Source organism: Macrobrachium rosenbergii, chromosome 24 (assembly GCF_040412425.1).
Source record: "Macrobrachium rosenbergii isolate ZJJX-2024 chromosome 24, ASM4041242v1, whole genome shotgun sequence".
NCBI classification, from domain to species: domain Eukaryota; kingdom Metazoa; phylum Arthropoda; class Malacostraca; order Decapoda; family Palaemonidae; genus Macrobrachium; species Macrobrachium rosenbergii.
Window position 1 is genome coordinate 29,076,236 of NC_089764.1, and position 20,048 is coordinate 29,096,283.

The 20,048-nt window shown below is 35.3% G+C and overlaps 1 protein-coding gene across 1 annotated transcript in view; it reads left to right on the forward strand.

Moving 5' to 3' along the window:
* The window catches only part of LOC136851955 (protein rolling stone-like), a 122,558-nt gene extending 103,207 nt beyond the window's left edge, over window positions 1–19,351 (forward strand). Inside the window, exons 4-9 of the mRNA XM_067126316.1 lie at window positions 10,269–10,388; window positions 11,592–11,774; window positions 13,096–13,191; window positions 13,989–14,070; window positions 14,401–14,678; window positions 16,346–19,351. Coding sequence (XP_066982417.1) covers window positions 10,287–10,388; window positions 11,592–11,774; window positions 13,096–13,191; window positions 13,989–14,070; window positions 14,401–14,678; window positions 16,346–16,525 — 921 coding nt within the window. The 5' untranslated portion in view covers window positions 10,269–10,286 and the 3' untranslated portion in view covers window positions 16,526–19,351. The remainder of the gene's footprint in view (window positions 1–10,268; window positions 10,389–11,591; window positions 11,775–13,095; window positions 13,192–13,988; window positions 14,071–14,400; window positions 14,679–16,345) is intronic.
* The last annotated feature ends 697 nt before the right edge of the window (window positions 19,352–20,048 follow it).

Sequence of the window (20,048 nt, forward strand, 5' to 3'; positions counted from 1 at the left end):
CTTAAGCTTCATGATTGGAAATATTTCAGTCTCATCCCTAACTTGATCCTGACCTGTGCTGAATAAAAGAGAGAGAGAGAGAGAGAGAGAGAGAGAGAGAGAGAGAGAGAGAGAGAGAGAGAGAGAGAGAGCGAGAGAGAGAGAGAGAGAGTAGACTGCATTTAAGTGGAATGCGTTAACCTTCTGCTTGAATTTGTGAATAATTCATAAGTTGGGCTTTGCCTAACGACGCCAGTTGATGTTTGTGTATTTATGTGTTTTTTTTTTCCTTCGTAAAGAAGCTTCTGTTGTCTCTTTTACCCAAGAAATTCCATTTAAATTAATTAGATATATTCCATGATTATTAAGAAAAAAGTTTACGTCGATGGAATAATCGCAGGAAATTATACATCACATCGCAGACGAAGACGAAACCGTCAGTTAACCTCGTCAGCACGAATACGCTTCCATCTCGTGAGTCTGATCTCTTCTGGAAAAAAGCCTGTCTCGGTTTCCAACTGGGTCGTATCATCCCCGTGGATTAAAGTTTTGACATATATTCCATCCCTGATTTAATGAGTCTCCTTGCGGAGTCTTCAGAAGAAAGATCAGCAAGAGAACAGAGTCTTTTGTTCTCTTTATTTTTTCTTATCTCCCCTTAATTCCCTTTGGAACGGAGACTCAGGAACTATTCTTAGGAATGAGGACTCAGGAACGCGAGTAGGGTCTTGCTTTTTAAAAGAAAAATTGGATAAAATATACTATAAGTGATGTCAGGCCCTACATGAGGTATATATAAAATAAAAAGGCTTGTTTGTGTAGTCATTTCATCATTGATATAAACAGGAATTTGTATACACATTGCATCCCATATACACACTGTATTCCGTATATATACTGTATTAACCTTGTAAAGTATACACATTGCGTTCCGTATATACAATGTATTCCATAGACTCATTGTTCCCTGCATACACACTGTATCCGTTATACCTTGTGTATCCTATATACATATTGTACAGTGTACACATTGTATCCTGTATTCACATTTTACACTATACACATTGTATCCCGTGTGCACATTGTATCCTATATACACGTTGTATCCAGTACACATTCATACAGTGTACATATTCTATTATATATACACATTGTATTACGAATACACGCTGTATCCCGTATGCACATTTTGCAGAATTTATCAAAAGGAATTTTCCATTTGATAAATTCTGACTTGTGTCCTTTGCAACTTCAGCAGATGTTCACGTCTGAATGCCATTTCTCTGTATAACTGGACGCTCTCTGGAGGCCAGGATGAGTAGGGTAAATGCCCTTTTTCCTAAGATCTTGGAGAGGATGTTGTACAGGATATAAAATGTAGTATTCTAGAATGACATTTTATATATAAGAAGTTTGTAAGCATTCATGAGTGACATCGACAAATGCAACGCCAGGTTGTGAAACCAAATCATTAATTTCAAATATCTGATTCTTCCACTGACTTCCGGAGTTATGGCGCCTGATAATCTTCAATCAGTCAGTCATTTCCTAGGAACTGGAATGGGGGTTATGCTCATATATATGAAATGGATCTACATATTTATGTAACCATTACTGTATTTTGATAATAGTATATCCGTAAAAGCTGACACTAATAATAGTTTCATAATAATAGTAATGACAATAATAATATTGAAATAATAGTAATAATAATGAAAAAAAATTACTTGCTTCCTGTGGTAATGCAAAAATATTAATGAATGTTTGTTATAAACAAGCATGTTACTTGCAAAAGTTAACAAATACACTAGTAACAACAACAATAACAATAATAATAATAATAATAATAATAATAATAATAATAATAATAATAATTTATCTTGATTTTCTAACAACTGATCTCTTATTTTTGTATTTCGTACTATTTCGTGTAATTTCTATAATATGAACACCACATTCTTTGGAATCTTGAATTTCAAGTCACTGTCGGCCTGCTCCATTTGAATAGGGTTCATCTGAATAATAATAATAATAATAATAATAATAATAATAATAATAATAATAATAATTTATTTTTGTTTTCTAATAATCGTTCTCTTTTTTTCTGTATTTCCTATTATCTCAAGTAATTTCTATAAAATGAACCCCATATACGAGTAATTCAGAAGCTTGAATTTCAAGTCAGTGGCCCTCGTGGGCTTGCTCCATGTGAGTAGGGTTCATCTGGATAATAATAATAATAATAATAATAATAATAATAATAATAATAATAATAATAACTATACAGTGAACAGAATCTCAATACATAACTACAGGCTTGATCGCGCTGTATGTTCTCGCATTACAGAAATAAACCTGTAAACGCTGAGTCAGCTTTCAGAAATTTGCTGTATTCATTAATGCATATTATGGCCTCGTCGAGTTGCAACGATTATGCTAGCAATTCAAATAGCAAATAATAGCAATGCATTTATTTTTATTCGGTTAATGTCATACCCAATTACGTAGCGTTAATGCACGAATTCAATTGTGGCATTCCCCCTTTATAATAATACTATATTTATATGAGGCCATATGCTAAAAGGGCAGGAACACACCTGTATCTGCAAAGCTTTGTTAGGAGAGATGATGATACCTGTATGATACGGTCAGGTCTGTAGCTATGTACTGAAGTTCTGTATTGTATTGTTTCTGCCGTCTGTACTCTGTATATGGCCCTGAGATGAAATCTAGGAGATTATTATTATTATTATTATTATTATTATTATTATTATTATTATTATTACTGAATACCATGGAAACAGCCATTATTTTTAATGCTACTGCCCTTAGAGAAGGTCTCCTCCATTATTATTATTATTATTATTATTATTATTATTATTATTATATTATTATTATTATTATTATTATTATTATTATTATTATTATTATTATTATTATTATTATTATTATTATTATTATTATTATTATTATTATTATTATTATTATTCATAAATATGTCATAATAGCATGAGTCACTAAAATGGTGAAGAAATCCACAGTGGGAAATGTAAATATATATTAGAAATATATATATATGCAAATGAGAGCTTTCGAGAACCTCCTTGATTCTTCTTCTCAATCTGTGTGTATTTATATTTACACACACACACACACACACACATATATAAAAAAATATATATATATATATATATATATATATATATATATATATATATATATATATATATATATATATATATATATGTGTGTGTGTGTGTGTTCATTATTATATATATATATATATATATATATATATATATATATATATATATATATATATATATATATATATATATATATATATTTACATTTGCGCCACCCCCGCTGAGGATTTCGTCATTATTATTATTATTATTATTATTATTATTATTATTATTATTATTATTATTATTATTATTAGGGAATCCCTAGGTTCACTGCGCTGTCCAGACGTGGATCTCCGAGTAATTTAATTTACCTGCGTTCATTTTTCCTCTCTTTAAATTAATTCCTCGTATTTACGGGGGCCTGAAATCTCGTTCACGCTGAAGGACCGTTCATATTTCAACTTAATTACTGCAGTTCCCAGGTAAAAATCGCACAGAATTACTTAGGCTTTGTGAATATTACCTTTCGTTTCAGGTTGTCATGTTTCATTTGGTTTTTTGGTAATATTCTGGTGACTGAGTTTTTTCTTTTGTTTAGTTATATTGTGGTTATAGAATCTTTTTTTTTTTTTTGGTAATATTTGGGTAATTATTTTTTTTTTTTGGTGGCATTCTGGTGATTAATTTTTTATAATATTCTTGTGATTTTTTTATCTATTTTGTTTAGTAATATTCTGGTGATCGAATATTTATTTTGGTTTGGTAATTTCCTGGTGGCTTAATCTTTTTTTTTTTTTGTTTGGTAATATTCTGGTGATTGAATATTAATGAACTGAAAGTGAACTTTTTAAAAAGTGAATTGAAAATTGAACTTGAAAAAAGCAAGCTTAAAAAAATTAACTTAAAAAAATGAGTTTAAAAAAGTGAACTTCAAAAAAGTGAACTTCAAAAAAGTGAACTTCAAAACTTTTACTTTAAGAAAGTTAACGTAAAAAGAAGTAGATTAAAAAAAGGTTAACGTAAAAAAGTGGACTAAAATAAGTGAACTAATAAAAAACGAACTTCAAAAAAATGGTGACCTTAGAAAATGTGAGAATAAAAAACTTAATTTAATGATAAAAAACTGAAATTAAAAAGTAAACTTGAAAAAGGTCATCTTAAAAAAATTGAAATTGAAAAAGTTAACTTAAAAAAGTGAAATAAAAAAGTGAACCGAAAAAGGTGAACTTAAAATAAAAAAGCGAACTGAAGAAATATGAACTTAAAAGTGTATTTAAAAAGTGAACTTGAGAAAAGTTATAAAAAAAGCGAACTTGAAAACACGTGAACTTGAAAGTGAACTTAAAAAAGTGAACCTTCAATAGGTTAGTTTTAAAAAATTAACTTAAAAAAGTGAACTTCAAAAAATTAACTAAAAATGAGATAACATACAGAAGTTGAACTTAAACAGAGACGAGAAAAAAGTTAAATGAAAAAAGTGAACTTAGAAAAAAGGCAAATCAAAAAAGTGCAATAAAAAGTGAACTTAAAAATAAATGAACTTTAAAAAATGTCAATTTTAAAAAAGTGAACTTAAAAATAAAAAAAAAAGGAAAACCGGACAGTGATGAGAGAAAATGATTGATACCTGTGTTAATTACTCGTCACAGCTTTGGCCACAGTAGGGCGGAAATGAAATTCGCATTTTCAGAGAGAAATGGCGCTCTCCTCCCGGGATTGAATTCATTTTGCCTTTTCAAACAATGCTCTCTCTCTCTCTCTCTCTCTCTCTCTCTCTCTCTCTCTCTCTCTCTCTCTCTCTCTCTCTCCCCTTCCTTCAATTGCCTATTTTGGGAAATTCACTTATCATTTTTATTGTCATTTTCATGACTATTGTAATTGTTTTGCAGATTTATTGCTGTCATTGTTTTACAGTTTTCTTGCTGTCATTGTTTTGCAGTTTTCTTGCTCTCATTGTTCATTGTTTTGCAGTTTCCTTGCTGTCATTGTTTTCTGTAGCTGCGACTGATAGCTAAAATTTCATATCCGTTCTGTGGGTATTTGTTGTACAGTGGCTTTTAAACAATTACTATACATTGTTTCGGAAATTCGTAAGGTAATGTGTGTGAAAATTTCTTTTTATTTAAGTATGGCCTTAAATTTTATGGCATTGAGAAATATGTCGTATTTTATTTGTATTTTGAGAAATGGCTCGTATTTTCTCTGAATTTTCAGAAATAAAATCTGTATTTTCTTTGAATTCTCAGAAACAACTGGTTTTACTTTCGGTGTGTTTTCAGGAATGATTCGTTTTATTTTCGTTGTGTTTTCAGAAATAACTCCTTGTGTTTTCGTTGTATTTTCAGAAAAAAACTCTTATTTACGTTGTATTTTCAGGAATAACTCGTTTTATTTACTTTGTATTATCAGAAATAGCTCGTTGCATCTTCGTTGTATTTTCAGAAATAGCTCGTTGTACCTTCGCTGTATTTTCAGAAATAGCTCGTTGCATCTTCGATGGATTTTCAGAAATAGTTCGTTGCATCTTCGTTGTATTTTCAGAAATAGCTCGTTGTATCTTCGTTGTATTTTCAGAAATAACTCGTATCTTCGTTGTATTTTCAGAAACAGCTCGTTGTAGCTTGGTTGTATTTTCAGAAACAGCTCGTTGTAGCTTGGTTGTATTTTCAGAATTAACTCGTATTTTCTTCGCATTTGCATAAACTCATGAAAATTTGTTCAAACTAATGCACTGAAGAAAATAACTAGGAACTAGCTCCATTACAAAATTGCTATGCTGATCTTTGTATTTACCTGGCGTTGCACTGATAATAATCTGTTGCTTCGAAAACGAGAGCCGAATGTTTATAAAGGTTAATGAAAGGACTGGTTACAAAAGATATATAATATTGTCCCGTTTAAGTTGCGGAAAAACTCAGTGAAATGAATTTTAAGAAAATATTGCAAATAGTTTTCCAAGGTTCACGCTGAGTGTTATTAATGATGAATGCAAAAGTGCAATGAAAATGTTTCATAAACGTTTTGGGAAATATATTAACACAATTTAGGTTACTGGTCACGTGCAAATTATCATGGAGAATTATTGCAAACAACTTTCGAAGTTTCATTCAAATGATCATATGCAAAGCAGAGGCGAAATAACTGAAATATATTAATATAAATTATGTTGCATGATTCATGCACTCGTCAAAAACTCAGTCACATGTATTCATTCATGATTTAAACAACTTTCCCTGACTGAAAGCTTTCTCTACTTTCTTCTCCCTTCCTGTTCCTCCTTTATTCGTGCCTGGGCAACTCACGGACATCTAGTTATAATCCCCACTGACCTTTGCATCAAAAAAAAAAAAAATCCGAAAACTGAAAAAATTATAAACTATTATTTTTAGTGAAAAATAACTTATAATGAAATGATACGTAACTCAGCGTACGTTTCCGTGATAAAAACAAAAGGATTTGCAACATTATAAGTTGCCCAAATCTGACTGGCGAGGCTTCATAATGGAGAAATGATGTTACCCTTGGGCCTCATCACGCAAACTTCTAAGAAACTCGGCGTCTCGGCTTGGGACCGTCTTTGCCAGGTACTTTGTCATCATACGCGGTCTCACGTTTCGTCTTTGGGGCTTCTTAAGCAGGATTATTCTCCGGGAGTTATTGTCGTCATATCACATTTCTGGGAGAATCCTGGTTTTGGAAATGTTGAAGTTCGATGCATACTTTCTGTTCAATGTTTGTTTGATCTTATTTTGATTTTTTTTTAATAATTTCGGTCACGGTTTGATTATTTTGAGGGTTTTTCGAATAAAATCGAATCAAAGGATTAGAAAATGCTGTAGTGTGTAAGAGTGGAAATTGTTTGCGATGGGTTAAAAAAAGTGTTCCATCCATTTCTGTTGTCAAATGATGAATAACCTATGACATGCTCAAGCAAAGGTAATTTAGGATAATCTCAGTATGCAATTAATTACATACTATACCCTCACAAGTGCTCAAATATCATATGCCCATCAGCCATATAATTACTTCAAGAAGCAGAGATAACCCCATAAATATATTATTAACAGATTGTAGCAGGATTTCTAACTTGAAAATACTGACAAATAAAAGATAATTAACAAGCAGAATATCTGTCACATTCTCTCATTCGGAATTGAACTTCTTCAGTAATTTTCAATACATTTACTTGACTGACTGGGAATGTAATTTAAACTGAATATATGAAACTTTTTTATGAATCTCTGAACTTTCTTATTCAACACCAGTCCTTAGGTTCATCAGTCAGACTGAATGTATCTTTCAGCTGCGGGTTTGAAGGAACCAATCAAGTCATTACTTCCAAATTCAATAAATTAGCTATCACGATTAAAGTTCAATGTCTTCCTCTTAAATTTCTTCTTAATGGGAAACCATTTCATCGTTTCACCTGTTGCTAGAAAGTGCTAGTCACGTGATGACAATACCTGTGGAATAACTTTCAGAAACAAGCAAAAATTGTGCCAAAGTTTCTTCGGCGCAATCGAGTTTTCTGTACAGTGTGTAATGCTGTATGATTGTGGCCCATGAAGCTTTCAGCCACGGTCCGGTTGTGGCCTGTTCTATGGCGTTGCCAGACGCACGATTATGGCTAACTTTAACCTTAGATAAAAAAAAAAAACTACTGAAGCTAGAGGGCTGCAATTTGGTTTGTTTGGTGATTGGAGGGTGGATGATCAACATAGCAATTCGCAACTCTCTAGCCTCGGTAGTTTTTAAGGTCTGAAGGCGGACAGAAAAAGTCCGGACGGATAGACAAAGCCGTCACAATAGTTTTCTCTTACAGAAAAAAAAACAGACTTAGGTAACCGTTGAGTGGTTCTTTACATCTAACCAGAAATACTGTCGTTAATACTGTTTGATGAAGTTTACAGATAAGATTAACACTTTCAGGACATTACAGAAAGAAAGAGAAGTCGATTTCTGAAAGGCGGATGTGTTTAGAAGAATCTGCTGTAACAGAGGAAATGTCAGACTTCTATCAAACGTATAACGAAGATAGGTCTATATATACTACTGTACGTCGAAGACTGACAGCCTGTATGAAAAACGACAGGGTTGGGCGGGGTGGGGGTGATCGTGTACTCAACCGCCTGCGTCTTACACACATCATTTCTCGTCTTGCTTTACCATCCGCAAACGTCGTTACAAGAAATGATAATAGACGTTAGCATCGTCTCGTCCCTTTTGTCTTTCATCTTCTCTCTCCCTCCCTCCTCCTCCTCCTCCTCCTCCTCCTCCTCCTCCTCCACCCCAACACCTTGTCTCCGTCCGCGCATTCTCGCCCTTTCTCTCCCACTCGCCCGATTCCCGATTTATTCGCGATTGGGAAAGTTTCGACAGCGATTAGGGCGTGAATTTGGGCGCAGCTGCCGCCTATATTAGGCCTTCTTCCCTTGGGCTTCCTCCTGGGGATGTATATACATTTATACTGGAAGAAGGGACTGAGGGGTGAGGAGGAGGGAAGGGAAATGGAGAGGGGAAGGTAAGGGGGAGGGTGAGACGAAAACGATGAAGAAGCGAGATATGATACGGCCCCTCCCCCATTTGCGGTCTGGTTTGGGATGGGAGAAAAAGGAAGGGTCAGCACTAGAGACTAGATTACAAAAGGATTTATTACGGACTACGAAAGAGAGAGAGAGAGAGAGAGAGAGAGAGAGAGTCATAGGCATATGGAAACGAAAGAGAGAGAGAGAGAGAGAGAGAGAGTCAGAGAGCATAGGAGAGAGAAGAGAGAGAGAGAGAGAGAATTGGAAAAGGGGGGGAGGGGGAAGATTATGCAGATAAGAGATGTACACACGTCATCCAATCAGGCTCGTGCATTAGTCACGGGCCTTTTCGTAGTGACAAGGCGGACAGAGAGCGGCAGGAAAGGACCACCAGATTTTTGCCTCTCTTAAATTGCCTTTTGATTTTATCCTTAAATATTCGTCAACTTTGTCTTTGTTCTCTTGTTGATAGGCGAGAGTAGGTTCACTTATATCGAACTGCATGTTTCTTGGTGTCAAGTCCAAGTTCGCAATTGGTTTACTTATTTCAATATCAGAAATAGATTTGTTTCATGAAATTGAGGTTATCAAGCCAAGCACTGAGGCACTTTAGGCCATTCAGTGCCCAAGACAGGGAAGACGAAGGAGTTGGAATGGTAGGGTAGCAAGATTGAGGAAAGGAAACAGGAATAGATGTAAAATTAATAAAGACTAAAAAGTGGGTGCAGCTTGGGGCCGTAGGGACGCCGCAAACACCCTCTGGTAACGCTTACAGTGAGCCAAGCGAGGTGCACCGACTGCACCATCCCCCTACGAGGATATCAGAAATAGGAATCTTGGTTCCATAAAGTAACATTGGACTCAGCAACAGTTAAATCAGATGCAGAACACCAAGTTCTATTGGCTGCGTCAGCTGCCTCTGCTAGTTCATTTGACATCGGACAAATAAAGAGAAATGGGAACAGCTGAAAATGACATTGAACAGTTACTCCTTTATTCGTAATGGAAGAATAGTGTTTACTTCGTGGCTTTCCTATCAGATCATTTTAAGAATAGTTATAGAATCTACTGGTCAGTTTTTTTCCAGATACGTCTGTAATTTTAATAAACCGCAGTTCCTTCTTAACTTCTCGATTTCTTCACACATTTTGTGTTTACTTGTCACTACAAAGACTTCCTTGAAGTATAATCATTACACAATCAACGTTTTAATGCATAAAATTGGATGGAAAAAAAAAAAAAATAAGCCCAGTTTGAATTCTGAATAAAAGCAGATTTCGTGAAATGAGCTAGATACACCAACGATTCGGTTTTATAATACAACCTAAATTGGATAAGGTATGAAGAACGTCAACCTTTTCAAGTTTGTTGTAATTTCTGTACAGGAAAGCTCGTACCAGCAAATGTTGATTCTTTAGGTTGTACAACATGTACATAATGTTGCAAATTCCTGAAAGATAAGGTGATGTCCTTAATCCGTGAAAATCATATAAGACTGCTTATGCAATAAGGTGATTAACACAGTTCCCTTTTTGACAGGTGTATAGTGTAAAGATCTCACAGCGTAAGTCACTTGAAGTACGAATTATGAAAATGATTTATGTTCTCAAACTTAACATAGCTTCCTTTTTGACAGGTCCACTGGTTAGTTACAATGTCTTGTTGCGGGAGATTCTGTTCTGACCTTAAACGCGAATTCAAGACGAGGAACTTCAAACTAGATCATCATGAACCGCATTTATTCTTGAGGTCCGAGGTAAGTCACCTGTGTGACATCTGAGAATGAGGATCGAGAATGTATGAGAATTTCCCTTCATTCATCTTTTGTGTTTTGTTTGAATACATTGATGAAGGTGGATATAGGCAGGGAATTTTTGAGAATTTACTTTTATTATTCTTTTGTGTTTTGTATGAATACATTAAAGCGATAAAAATAGGCAGAGAATGTACGAGAATTTACTTTTATTATTCTTGTGTGTTTTGTATGAAAACAATTAATGAGGTAGATATAGGCAGAGAATTTATGAGAATTTACCTATTAATCGTTTGTGTTTTGTATGAAAACAATCGATGAGGTAGATATAGGCAGAGAATTTATGAGAATTTACTTTTATTATTCTTCTATGTTTTGTACGAAAACAATTGATGAGGTAGATGTAGGCAGAGAGTTTATGAGAATTTACCTATTAATCTTGTGCGTTTTGTATGAAAACAGTTGATGAGATAGATTTGGACAGTAGTGTTCCAGGTATAAAATCAGCATGATACGGACGCTCTTATTAGGACTGATAGATGCATAGACTTGTAAATTAATGAAATATTTCCAATTTCGAAACCATAACGCATCTGTAGAGGTATCATTAGGACTGTAGATGCAAAGACCTTTAAACTAGTGAAATATTTCTGATTTCAAACACAAGACAATCTGTAGAGGTACAGCTGCTTACCTGTCACTAGGGAGAAGTGCTGTTAGCTGTAATGAGGTTGTAACCTCTACCAGGTACAGTTCTTAGTGAAATAATGACTGTGAACTGATACTTACTCCAGCTTATGATGAACTTTCTTACAAGCTTTCAGAAGTTTTATCTGATTTATCCTCCAGCTTCTATTGAAGTTTCTTAAAAGCTTAAGAAGTTTTTCCTGTTTTATGCTCCAGCTTATAATGAAGTTTCTTAAAAGCTTTCAGACATTTTTCTGTTTTATCCTTTAGCCTATAATGAAGTTTCTGAAAACCTTTCAGACCTTTTCTGTTTTATCCTCCAGCTTATAATGAAGTTTCTTTAAAAGTTCAAGAGGTTTTTCTGTTTTAAATTTTTCTTAAAATCATTAAGAAGCTTTTTTTTTATCCTTTAGTCTATTGAAGTTTCCCTTTCAACCTTTTCTGTCTTATCCTCAGCCAATGAACCTTCTCAAAATTTTAAGACGTGTCTTCTCTTTTATCCAACTCGTACCTCACCAGTGGCTGGGCGAAGGAAAGGTGGGCGTGCATGTGTGGTACGTGGCTTACAGATGGTTCTGGGCGCTGTACCATCTGGGTTGGTGGATAGCCAACCTGGTGGAAGAAGGCGGGGTTGGAGCTCCGGCCAAGAGAAAGGCCTACCATTTCATCTACCTCACCAACTGGGCCTACCTGAGCATCGTTGTAAGTTGATCAAGTATATCTGTGGAGAGGAAAATTGGCATTTACCGTAGAAATTCATATTCTTAACGTAATTACTGTGAAAAGTTACTAAGGTTTGTGATAATTTGCTTAATATTTCTGCTGTTCTTAAGAAGTTTGTTGATCCGCAGGGTTACAAAAATTTATTAAAAATTACTTTATATCCATAGTGTTCTTGTGAACAAGATTTGAGTCAAGGGCCAATAAAACATGATTTGTCATAAACTCCTGTATATTTTTGCTGTTCTTAAGAATAATATAGATTCAAGTTTCAGTGAATCACTGATTTGGAATTCATTTTCATTTTAGGACAGTCGTACCTGTATCTTTCTTTAAACATATTAAGGCTTAATACCCTTTTTTGAACATTTGACGAAATTTCTATAAACGCTAATACTAAAAGAAATGACAGTTCAAAAATTGATAAATCATTGTACAAATACTTTGTACGAAGATGGTCCGTTCAACATTTGCAGTAAAGCAAAATAGGTTCATGAATTTAGAAAACGTTCAGATTAACGAAAGGAATGTAGTCGTACTCCCATATTTCCACTGAAAGTTATTTATATATTTTTAAAAATAAGATGAAAATTAGGTAGGCAGTGGAATAAGGAAATAAATTCTGCCTTGACCAGTGATAGATAAATATTACCAACCATTTTATTCCTTCAAATGACTTCAGACCTCTTTTGTTAAGGAATAAATTTGGCATTAGAAATGACTTTTATACTCTGCTACTGAAAATATAAGTTTATCGAAATAAGTTATTTATAGAACTTGCTGTTTTAAGAAATAAATCGTTTTTACTGCAAAAATAAAAATAAAAATTTAGGACTCGGATAAGAAATAAATCTTATACTTTGCTACAAAAAATTTTTATCATAAAAAACGTTAGTACTCAGAAAAATTTCAGTTTTGAAATAAGGGGGGGGGGAAATGTTTAATAGCGGCAGTAGTTATCATAAGACCTTTTCCAAAACTCAAATTCCTAAGATGTATGCTAGTATTGCACCAGCCCCGGTTTTTTGCCATGCCCCTAGGTTGAGTTAGGTTAGATTAAGTTAGGTAGGTTGAGTTAGGTTAGATTAAGTTAGGTTAGGTTAGGTTAGGCAGATTAAAAGTAATTTGGTGTGGGAAACATAATAAGATTATTTTTAAGAAAATTCTGTGGTTAGTTTTTAAGACATGGCGTCAAGCTTTTTTCAAGGAAAGGTCCCGGTTCTCGGTTACTTCACGGGAAAATGCGTCCAAAACTCATCTCTGTTATGTAAAATAAACTCAAAATTTCTCTGTTTCGTTTCAGATAATGAATGGCGTCCATGCTATTATAATGACCGTCAGTTGGCTTGAATACCGACGCACGGCGCACCTGCCGAAGACGATGGTCACTCACTTAAAGGTAAGACATTGACAACAAAGGTTTTCCATCGTAAGTTCCATTCACATAATCTTTTAGCCCGTTGGGGGGGAGTGCCGTCAGTGCACCTCATGCAAGAAGCGTGCCTTCGGCCCCTAGCTGCAACCCCTTTCGTTCCTTTTACTGTACTTCCTTTCATATTCTCGTTCTTCCATCTTACTCCCCACCCTTTCCTAACAACTGATTCATAGTGCAACTGCTTTGAGGTTTTACTCTTGTTACACCTTTCAAACCTTTTACTGTCAATTTCCGTTTCAGCGCTGAATGAACTCATGGGTCCCAGTGCTTGGTCTTTGGCCTAAATTCTATATTCAGTTCAATTCAATTCAATTCGTTTCAGTTCAATTCAGTTCAATTCACATAATCCTTTACGGTAAGCAGGTTCTTGTAAATCTGCCCTTCAGTCATAAGAATCAAGATCATTTTTCTTTATTTTTTTATTTACTAATTTTTTTTGTCTTGGTTACCATTATGTCATTTTCTTTTGTATCCTTGTACAGTGAAGTAACTTGATTATCTAACTTGATTATCTTGAGCTTATCCTATCGGTGGCGTATTGTACTTGCCAAAGAAAGGAGTGTGAAATATTCAGTTATACAATGCTGTGGTTTAACTGGTTCTGTTTGTGCTTAAAAGTATAAATCCCGTTACATCTATTGAACATTTCATTCCGGGAATCTCTCTCTCTTTCATACAAACTACAACTACCCCCTGTAGGAGATATGACACAAAAGGTTCTCTTTTTATTCATTTATTCATTTTTTCACTCCACCAAACAGGTGCTGTGGGTCCTCCAAAACATAGTATACTTACCTGCGTTGTTAATTACAGCAGCGTACTGGAGTGCAATATACGATCCAGGTATGTCATTGCAATATTATAGCGTTACTTTCAGTAATTATCGTTAATCAGTAATGCCATACAAGGCAAGTGTATTCCAGAAAGCATACACAACTTTCAGCAAAGTCTAACAGAGAGGAATACTTAGATAGGACTGAAATACGTTCGTAGGGAAACGAGTAAGCATTATCAGCTAAGTGTGACAGAGAGAAACTTTGAGATAACTGAAATCTACCAGTTGACAAACAAATAAACAGTATCTACAAATAAACATTATATATACACTCCTTGCCCCCTTTTATATTCTCTCTCTTATCCGTCACCTCTCCCCTTCCCCCCTCCCCCCGACAGCGAACCCCATAACAGCGCTCAACGCGGAGGTTCACATAATCAACTCGGTCTACGTGATCATAGACCTGTGGGTGGTCGGCAGTCCAGTGAGGATCCTGCACTTCTACATCCCCTTCAGCTTCATGTTCATCTACCTCATCTTCACCCTCATTTACTGGGCAGCGGGGGGCACGACCCCGGAAGGTGGAACTGCCATTTACCCGATAATGGACTGGAACAACTTGAAGGTCACCATACCTTTCGTCGTCTGCTGCGCTGTGTTCAGCCCCGTCATGCAAGTAGGTTTTCGTCTTTGGAGTGACTGAACACTTAAAATCATTTGACTGGGGGAGAAAATGTCTCTTCTTCCCGTTTTCTTTAAAAGGCGGCTGCTGGTAAGTGTTCCCTGGTAAAGGGATTACGAAGGTAAGGGAGAGGAATATCCCTTTTGGGGGTCCTCGCTGATGTACGAGGCTCTTATCAGGAGGGTCCTTAGATGATGGTTATTGGTCTGTCTCGTGGGACTTCTTTTTTCTGGGACTTCTTTCATTTGGGACTTCTTTTTATCTGGGACTCCTTTCCTCTGGGACTCCAGTCTTCCGTGTCTTGCATTTTTGCGAAATAGTTTTATGACTTCGAATGATACCAGAGGAGAATAAGCTTTATTGAATATCTTTATTTTTAATGTGATCTTTGGTCAGCTTATTAGACATACAGCGTGAGAGAGGAGAGAGAGAGAGAGAGAGAGAGAGAGAAAGAGAGAGAGAGAATTGTTCCTTCCATATCTGCCGTATGTAGTTCAGGGTTTCACGGACATTTTGAAACTTATTTATACTTTGAAGACTAGCATCATTGATTTACAAGTTATTATTATTATTATTATTATTATTATTATTATTATTATTATTATTATTATTATTATTATTATTATTATTATTATTCGAAATAATTTAGGTGCTGCCTATAAGCTATACATTGCAGGATAAGAAACTTTATGCAAACTTGGAATTCGAAGACCAGGGTCTAATAATAGTTCTTCTGAGACAGAAACGTTTTTTCGAAAAGATGTTCGAGACACGCATGCGCGGTAGTAAATAGTGTAGCATTAGTATTATGGTAGATATTTGCTAGAAAAGATAAAGGAAGGTGGTCCAGTTTAGGGAATTTTAAATCACTACTACAAATTTCTCTTAAGAGGTGTGAGGCTGATCAACAAGTTTGTATTTGTGAAGCAAATCTGCAAGATCGTCGGCTTAACACTTGCAAAATTGATGTAAGCTTATTTAAATCTGTTTGCCATTAGCTTACTTATATTACCATATTTACTTCTCATCAAGTTATTATTAGTCATGAAAATGTGACTATTAATTATTAATATTTGTTAATTATTAGTTATGAAAATGTGACTATTGATTATTAATATTTGATATATGTTTATTGACTTTTTTTTTAAATGAAATACCTTAATTACGAAAATGAGACGAAAACTCGTATAAAAGATATAATCAGTTAGATTTAATCTTTTGTGATACCTTAGGGAAATGAGATATCGTGTCCGAGTCGACACACGAGACTCTCTCTCTCTCTCTCTCTCTCTCTCTCTCTCTCTCTCTCTCTTTTTTTGTTCATTCCAGGACGGTAATTCGGAAGGAGTATTGTCTACAATCAAGGAACGAGAAGTCTTGTTCAGTTAATAGTACATTCCTATGCCCTCTCTCTCTCTCTCTCTCTCTCTCTCTCTCTCTCTCTCTCTCTCTCTCTCTCTCTCTCTCTCATTATTATTTTTCAGTTCATTGTTTGGTGTATTCCGGAAAGGATATTGTCCACAGTCAAACAGTAATAACATTAGATTCAGTTAATTGTCACCCCTCTCTCTCTCTCTCTCTCTCTCTCTCTCTCTCTCTCTCTCTCTCTCTCTCTCTCTCTCTCTCTCACAACGATTCATCAACCATTCTGTTCTTTCCAGGGACTCGTCTGGCTGATTTATCAGGCAAGGATCGGAACTAGAAGGTACTGGTACGGAGGCAAGGCAGGGGTGGGCAGCATCCCACATGAGAGTACCATGGACGGTATCCTAGGGCGCGACCCCTCTATGGAAAGCGTGTCTCCTGCCTCGCAGCCTCCCGTCAATACCCAGCGAGTCTAAAGGACTCTTCTTGAAGGACGCCCCTCGAAGGATTCCCTTGAAGGACTCCCCTTAAAGGATTCCGCATGAAGGACTCCCCTTGAAGGATTCCGCTTGAAGGACTCCCCTTGCAGGACTCCCCTGAAGGATTCTGCATGAAGGACTCCGCATGAAGGACTCCTCTTGAAAGACCCCCTTGAAGGACTCCCCTTGAAGGACACCTCTTGAAGGATTCCCCTTGAAGGACGCCCCTTGAAGGATTCCCCTTGAAAACCTCCCTTGAAGGACTCCCTTTTGAAGGACACCCCTTGAAGGACTCCTCTAAAAGGATTCCCTTGAAGGACACCCCTTGAAGGACTCAACTTTGAAGGACTCGATCAGCGTTTGCATTCCCAACTCGATCTCGAAAGATTGCGGGACGCTCCTGACTCCAGATCGTGATTTGACGAAGGATATTGATTGATTGATTGATTAATTTATGGCTACTAAAAACTGGCGTCACAGCATCTAGGTGACGAAGGATACGAAATAGGATTGTGTCCTGACATGGTGTCCCCACAAAACGTAAACCAGTGGAAAGAAATTTGATCTAGAAAGTAAAGTGGTTATAATGATGGCTTTGTAAAGACCTGTCACATGGCTAATGCGGACCGACTTGGCATGAAAGTTAACGGAAACATTTTGTTTAAATGAAAACTGGTGTTAATTGCACTGAACAAAAACTGCAATGAAAAACGTATCCTTAAGTTTCAAAAAACAGAAACTACAGTCGTTTCTTGCCAAAGGTGAAAGCCATGATTGTGTCATTTCCGTTCCTATGCGTGTGCGCGCGCGCGTGTGTGTATGCCTGTGTGTGTATGCGTGTGTTAGCTACCTGTCCTGCAAAACCTGTCCGTGCAGAAGAAGAAACATGATTTATCAATCATGAACAGAGGCCAGTTACGAGGCCTCCGATCTTTGTAAATCTGTAAATTAAGCCAAAGATGGGTGCCATATTTTTCTTTAGTAGCTAATTATACTCATACCTCAAAATGTCTAGTGTAAGTGTTTGTCCAACTCCAGTCTTACTTATAGTTTATTTCCTCTCTGTCTTTTCAGTAATGTTATAACTGTTAGACAATTTTTTAAATGCTTGGTTGTGAATTAAGCTAAGAAATAACAACGATTGAACTGGACCTTACAATCGTGATGGTTTCTGACGTAAGATTTGGACTGACACTTCTCTGAAAAAAAATTCTAATAAAACAATCTTACATTACCACAGCTTCCCGGAAACAATCTTACATTTGCCAACGATATCCCACGAAGGAGAACATAATTAATCTGGAGAAAAACGAGTCCACTGCCACAAAGGCTTCTAAACAAGGATATCGAGTCCGATGTGCCGGACAAAAGCCTCGAGCGAGAAACAAAGGAAGCCGCCATCCCGAAGTAGGAGGAGGACCTTGGAGAAAAGGAGATAAGGAGACGCCCGATTTGATTATGGGTCCTTTGTTATATTGGTCTTTGTGTGAGTTTTTGTATGAGAGAGAGAGAGAGAGAGAGAGAGAGAGAGAGAGAGAGAGAGCTAGAGAGAGAAAGAGAGAGAGAAAGTTATTATTTTGCCACTATACGGAAAGACTTTGTCTATACGAAGGACCTCAGCGATTATGTATGTTTGGATGTGCATGCGTCTGTGTGTGTGTGTGTGTGTATCAGAGAGAGAGAGAGAGAGAGAGAGAGAGAGAGAGAGAGAGAGAGAGAGAGAGAAAGAAATTATTATTTTGCCACTATTTGGAAAGGTTTTGTCTATACGAAGGACCTCAGCGGTTATGTATGTTTGGATGTGCATGCGTCTGTGTGTGTGTATGTGTGTGTATCAGAGAGAGAGAGAGAGAGAGAGAGAGAGAGAGTACTTTGCCATTGTATGGGAAAATTCAGGTCTATATGTGAAGGAGCTTAACGGTTATGTATGTTTAGGGATACATCTTCCCGTGTATGTGTGCGTGTGTGTGTTTGAGAGAGAGAGAGAGAGAGAGAGAGAAATTAAGTACTTTTTAACAGTCTTTAAATGTGTCTGTCTGCTGAAAGGAATTTCCATAAGCTCAAGGCAAGGTAAACAATATAACTAAGTAATATTGGACTCAATTTTTTCCACCAGCCTGAAATAAAGTCTTCTGTCTTTTGTTGATAGTATTGTTAATTTTTTTTTTTTTCGAAACTTAGATATTTGTTCAAGAATAAACTGTTGTTTTGTAATTTTTTTTTCAAAACTTAGATATTTGTTCGAGAATAAATTGTCGTTTTGTAATGAATTTTTTCAAAACTTAGATATTTGTTTCAGAATAAACTATTGTTTTGTATCCTCCATTCCAGGGTTTTAATTTCGATCTCATCTGATTTGTTTACTTGGAGTTGATTCTCATTCTGCAACATTTGTAAAAAAAAAAAATAAATAAATACAATGGTATTCCACGGTGTCATAGATTTATATTGGTAAATGGGAAATTATATGTACACATTTAAGGAGAATTAAACCATCTGTAAATATTAACTAAAAATAATCTCATGAAATGAATCAAGATATTTGTGTAATGATTTAAAACATGTTATGTGGATAACGATGATAATTATTTGAAATATAATATTAATGACATTGCAAAAGAGATTATTCCCCCATAGCAAAATATTTAAAGTCATCATTGTATCGATATTTGAAAGACTAAAACTTGATCAAATGAATTAGTGAGTGTCTGTAGAATATTTATATCGTAGTGTCTGTCAGATTAGCTTTATATAAAATCAAAATGTTTGGAAATTCGTATTTTGACAATACTTGGATGATTAATAAAACGAAAAAAGCAAAGACTGGTGAGATTCTCTTATTATTTACCCCTTTCCTGTTCTAAGATTGAAATATTACTATTTTTAGTGCTTCCTGTGACTCGTGGAAGTATGTCATTTCAAAACAGCTGTTTTGTGAGCGATTTCTTTGTTTACAATTTATATGCAAATGCCCAGATTACTTTTGTTAATTTCCATTTAGTTTCAGAAATGTATTTCTCGGCCATTCATAATAAAACAAACTCATTTTGGTTTTATTAGTTAGTATTAAAGATCTATTATATTGGGGTTAATACTTAAATGACCATACAGATTGTTTATTTTTTTATTTTTAGAGATTTATTTTTTACTGTTACGGAGAAATATAGTTTTAAAAATCTATTTTCTTGGTGCTAATACTAACTTATGCATATTTATGAATTTTTAATCATGTTTAAATATTCATTTTCTGGCAAAATTCCTCTTAATTTATACCAGTTTGTAGGCTGTTAATACTCTAATAACCTTACTTAATAGTTTCACACTCCCTCACAGAGAGTTTACTTTATTTGCTTGCTACAATCGGTTATTCATTTCCACCTCTGTTCAAAGGATTTATTTTTGTTACGTGGTCCAAAGGAATTTCTTTTCCTTAATAATAATAATAAAAATATTAGTAAGAAAAATAATAATATTAATATTTGCTAAAGCCGTCCGAATTCCTGCCCCTGCTGCGTTTGTA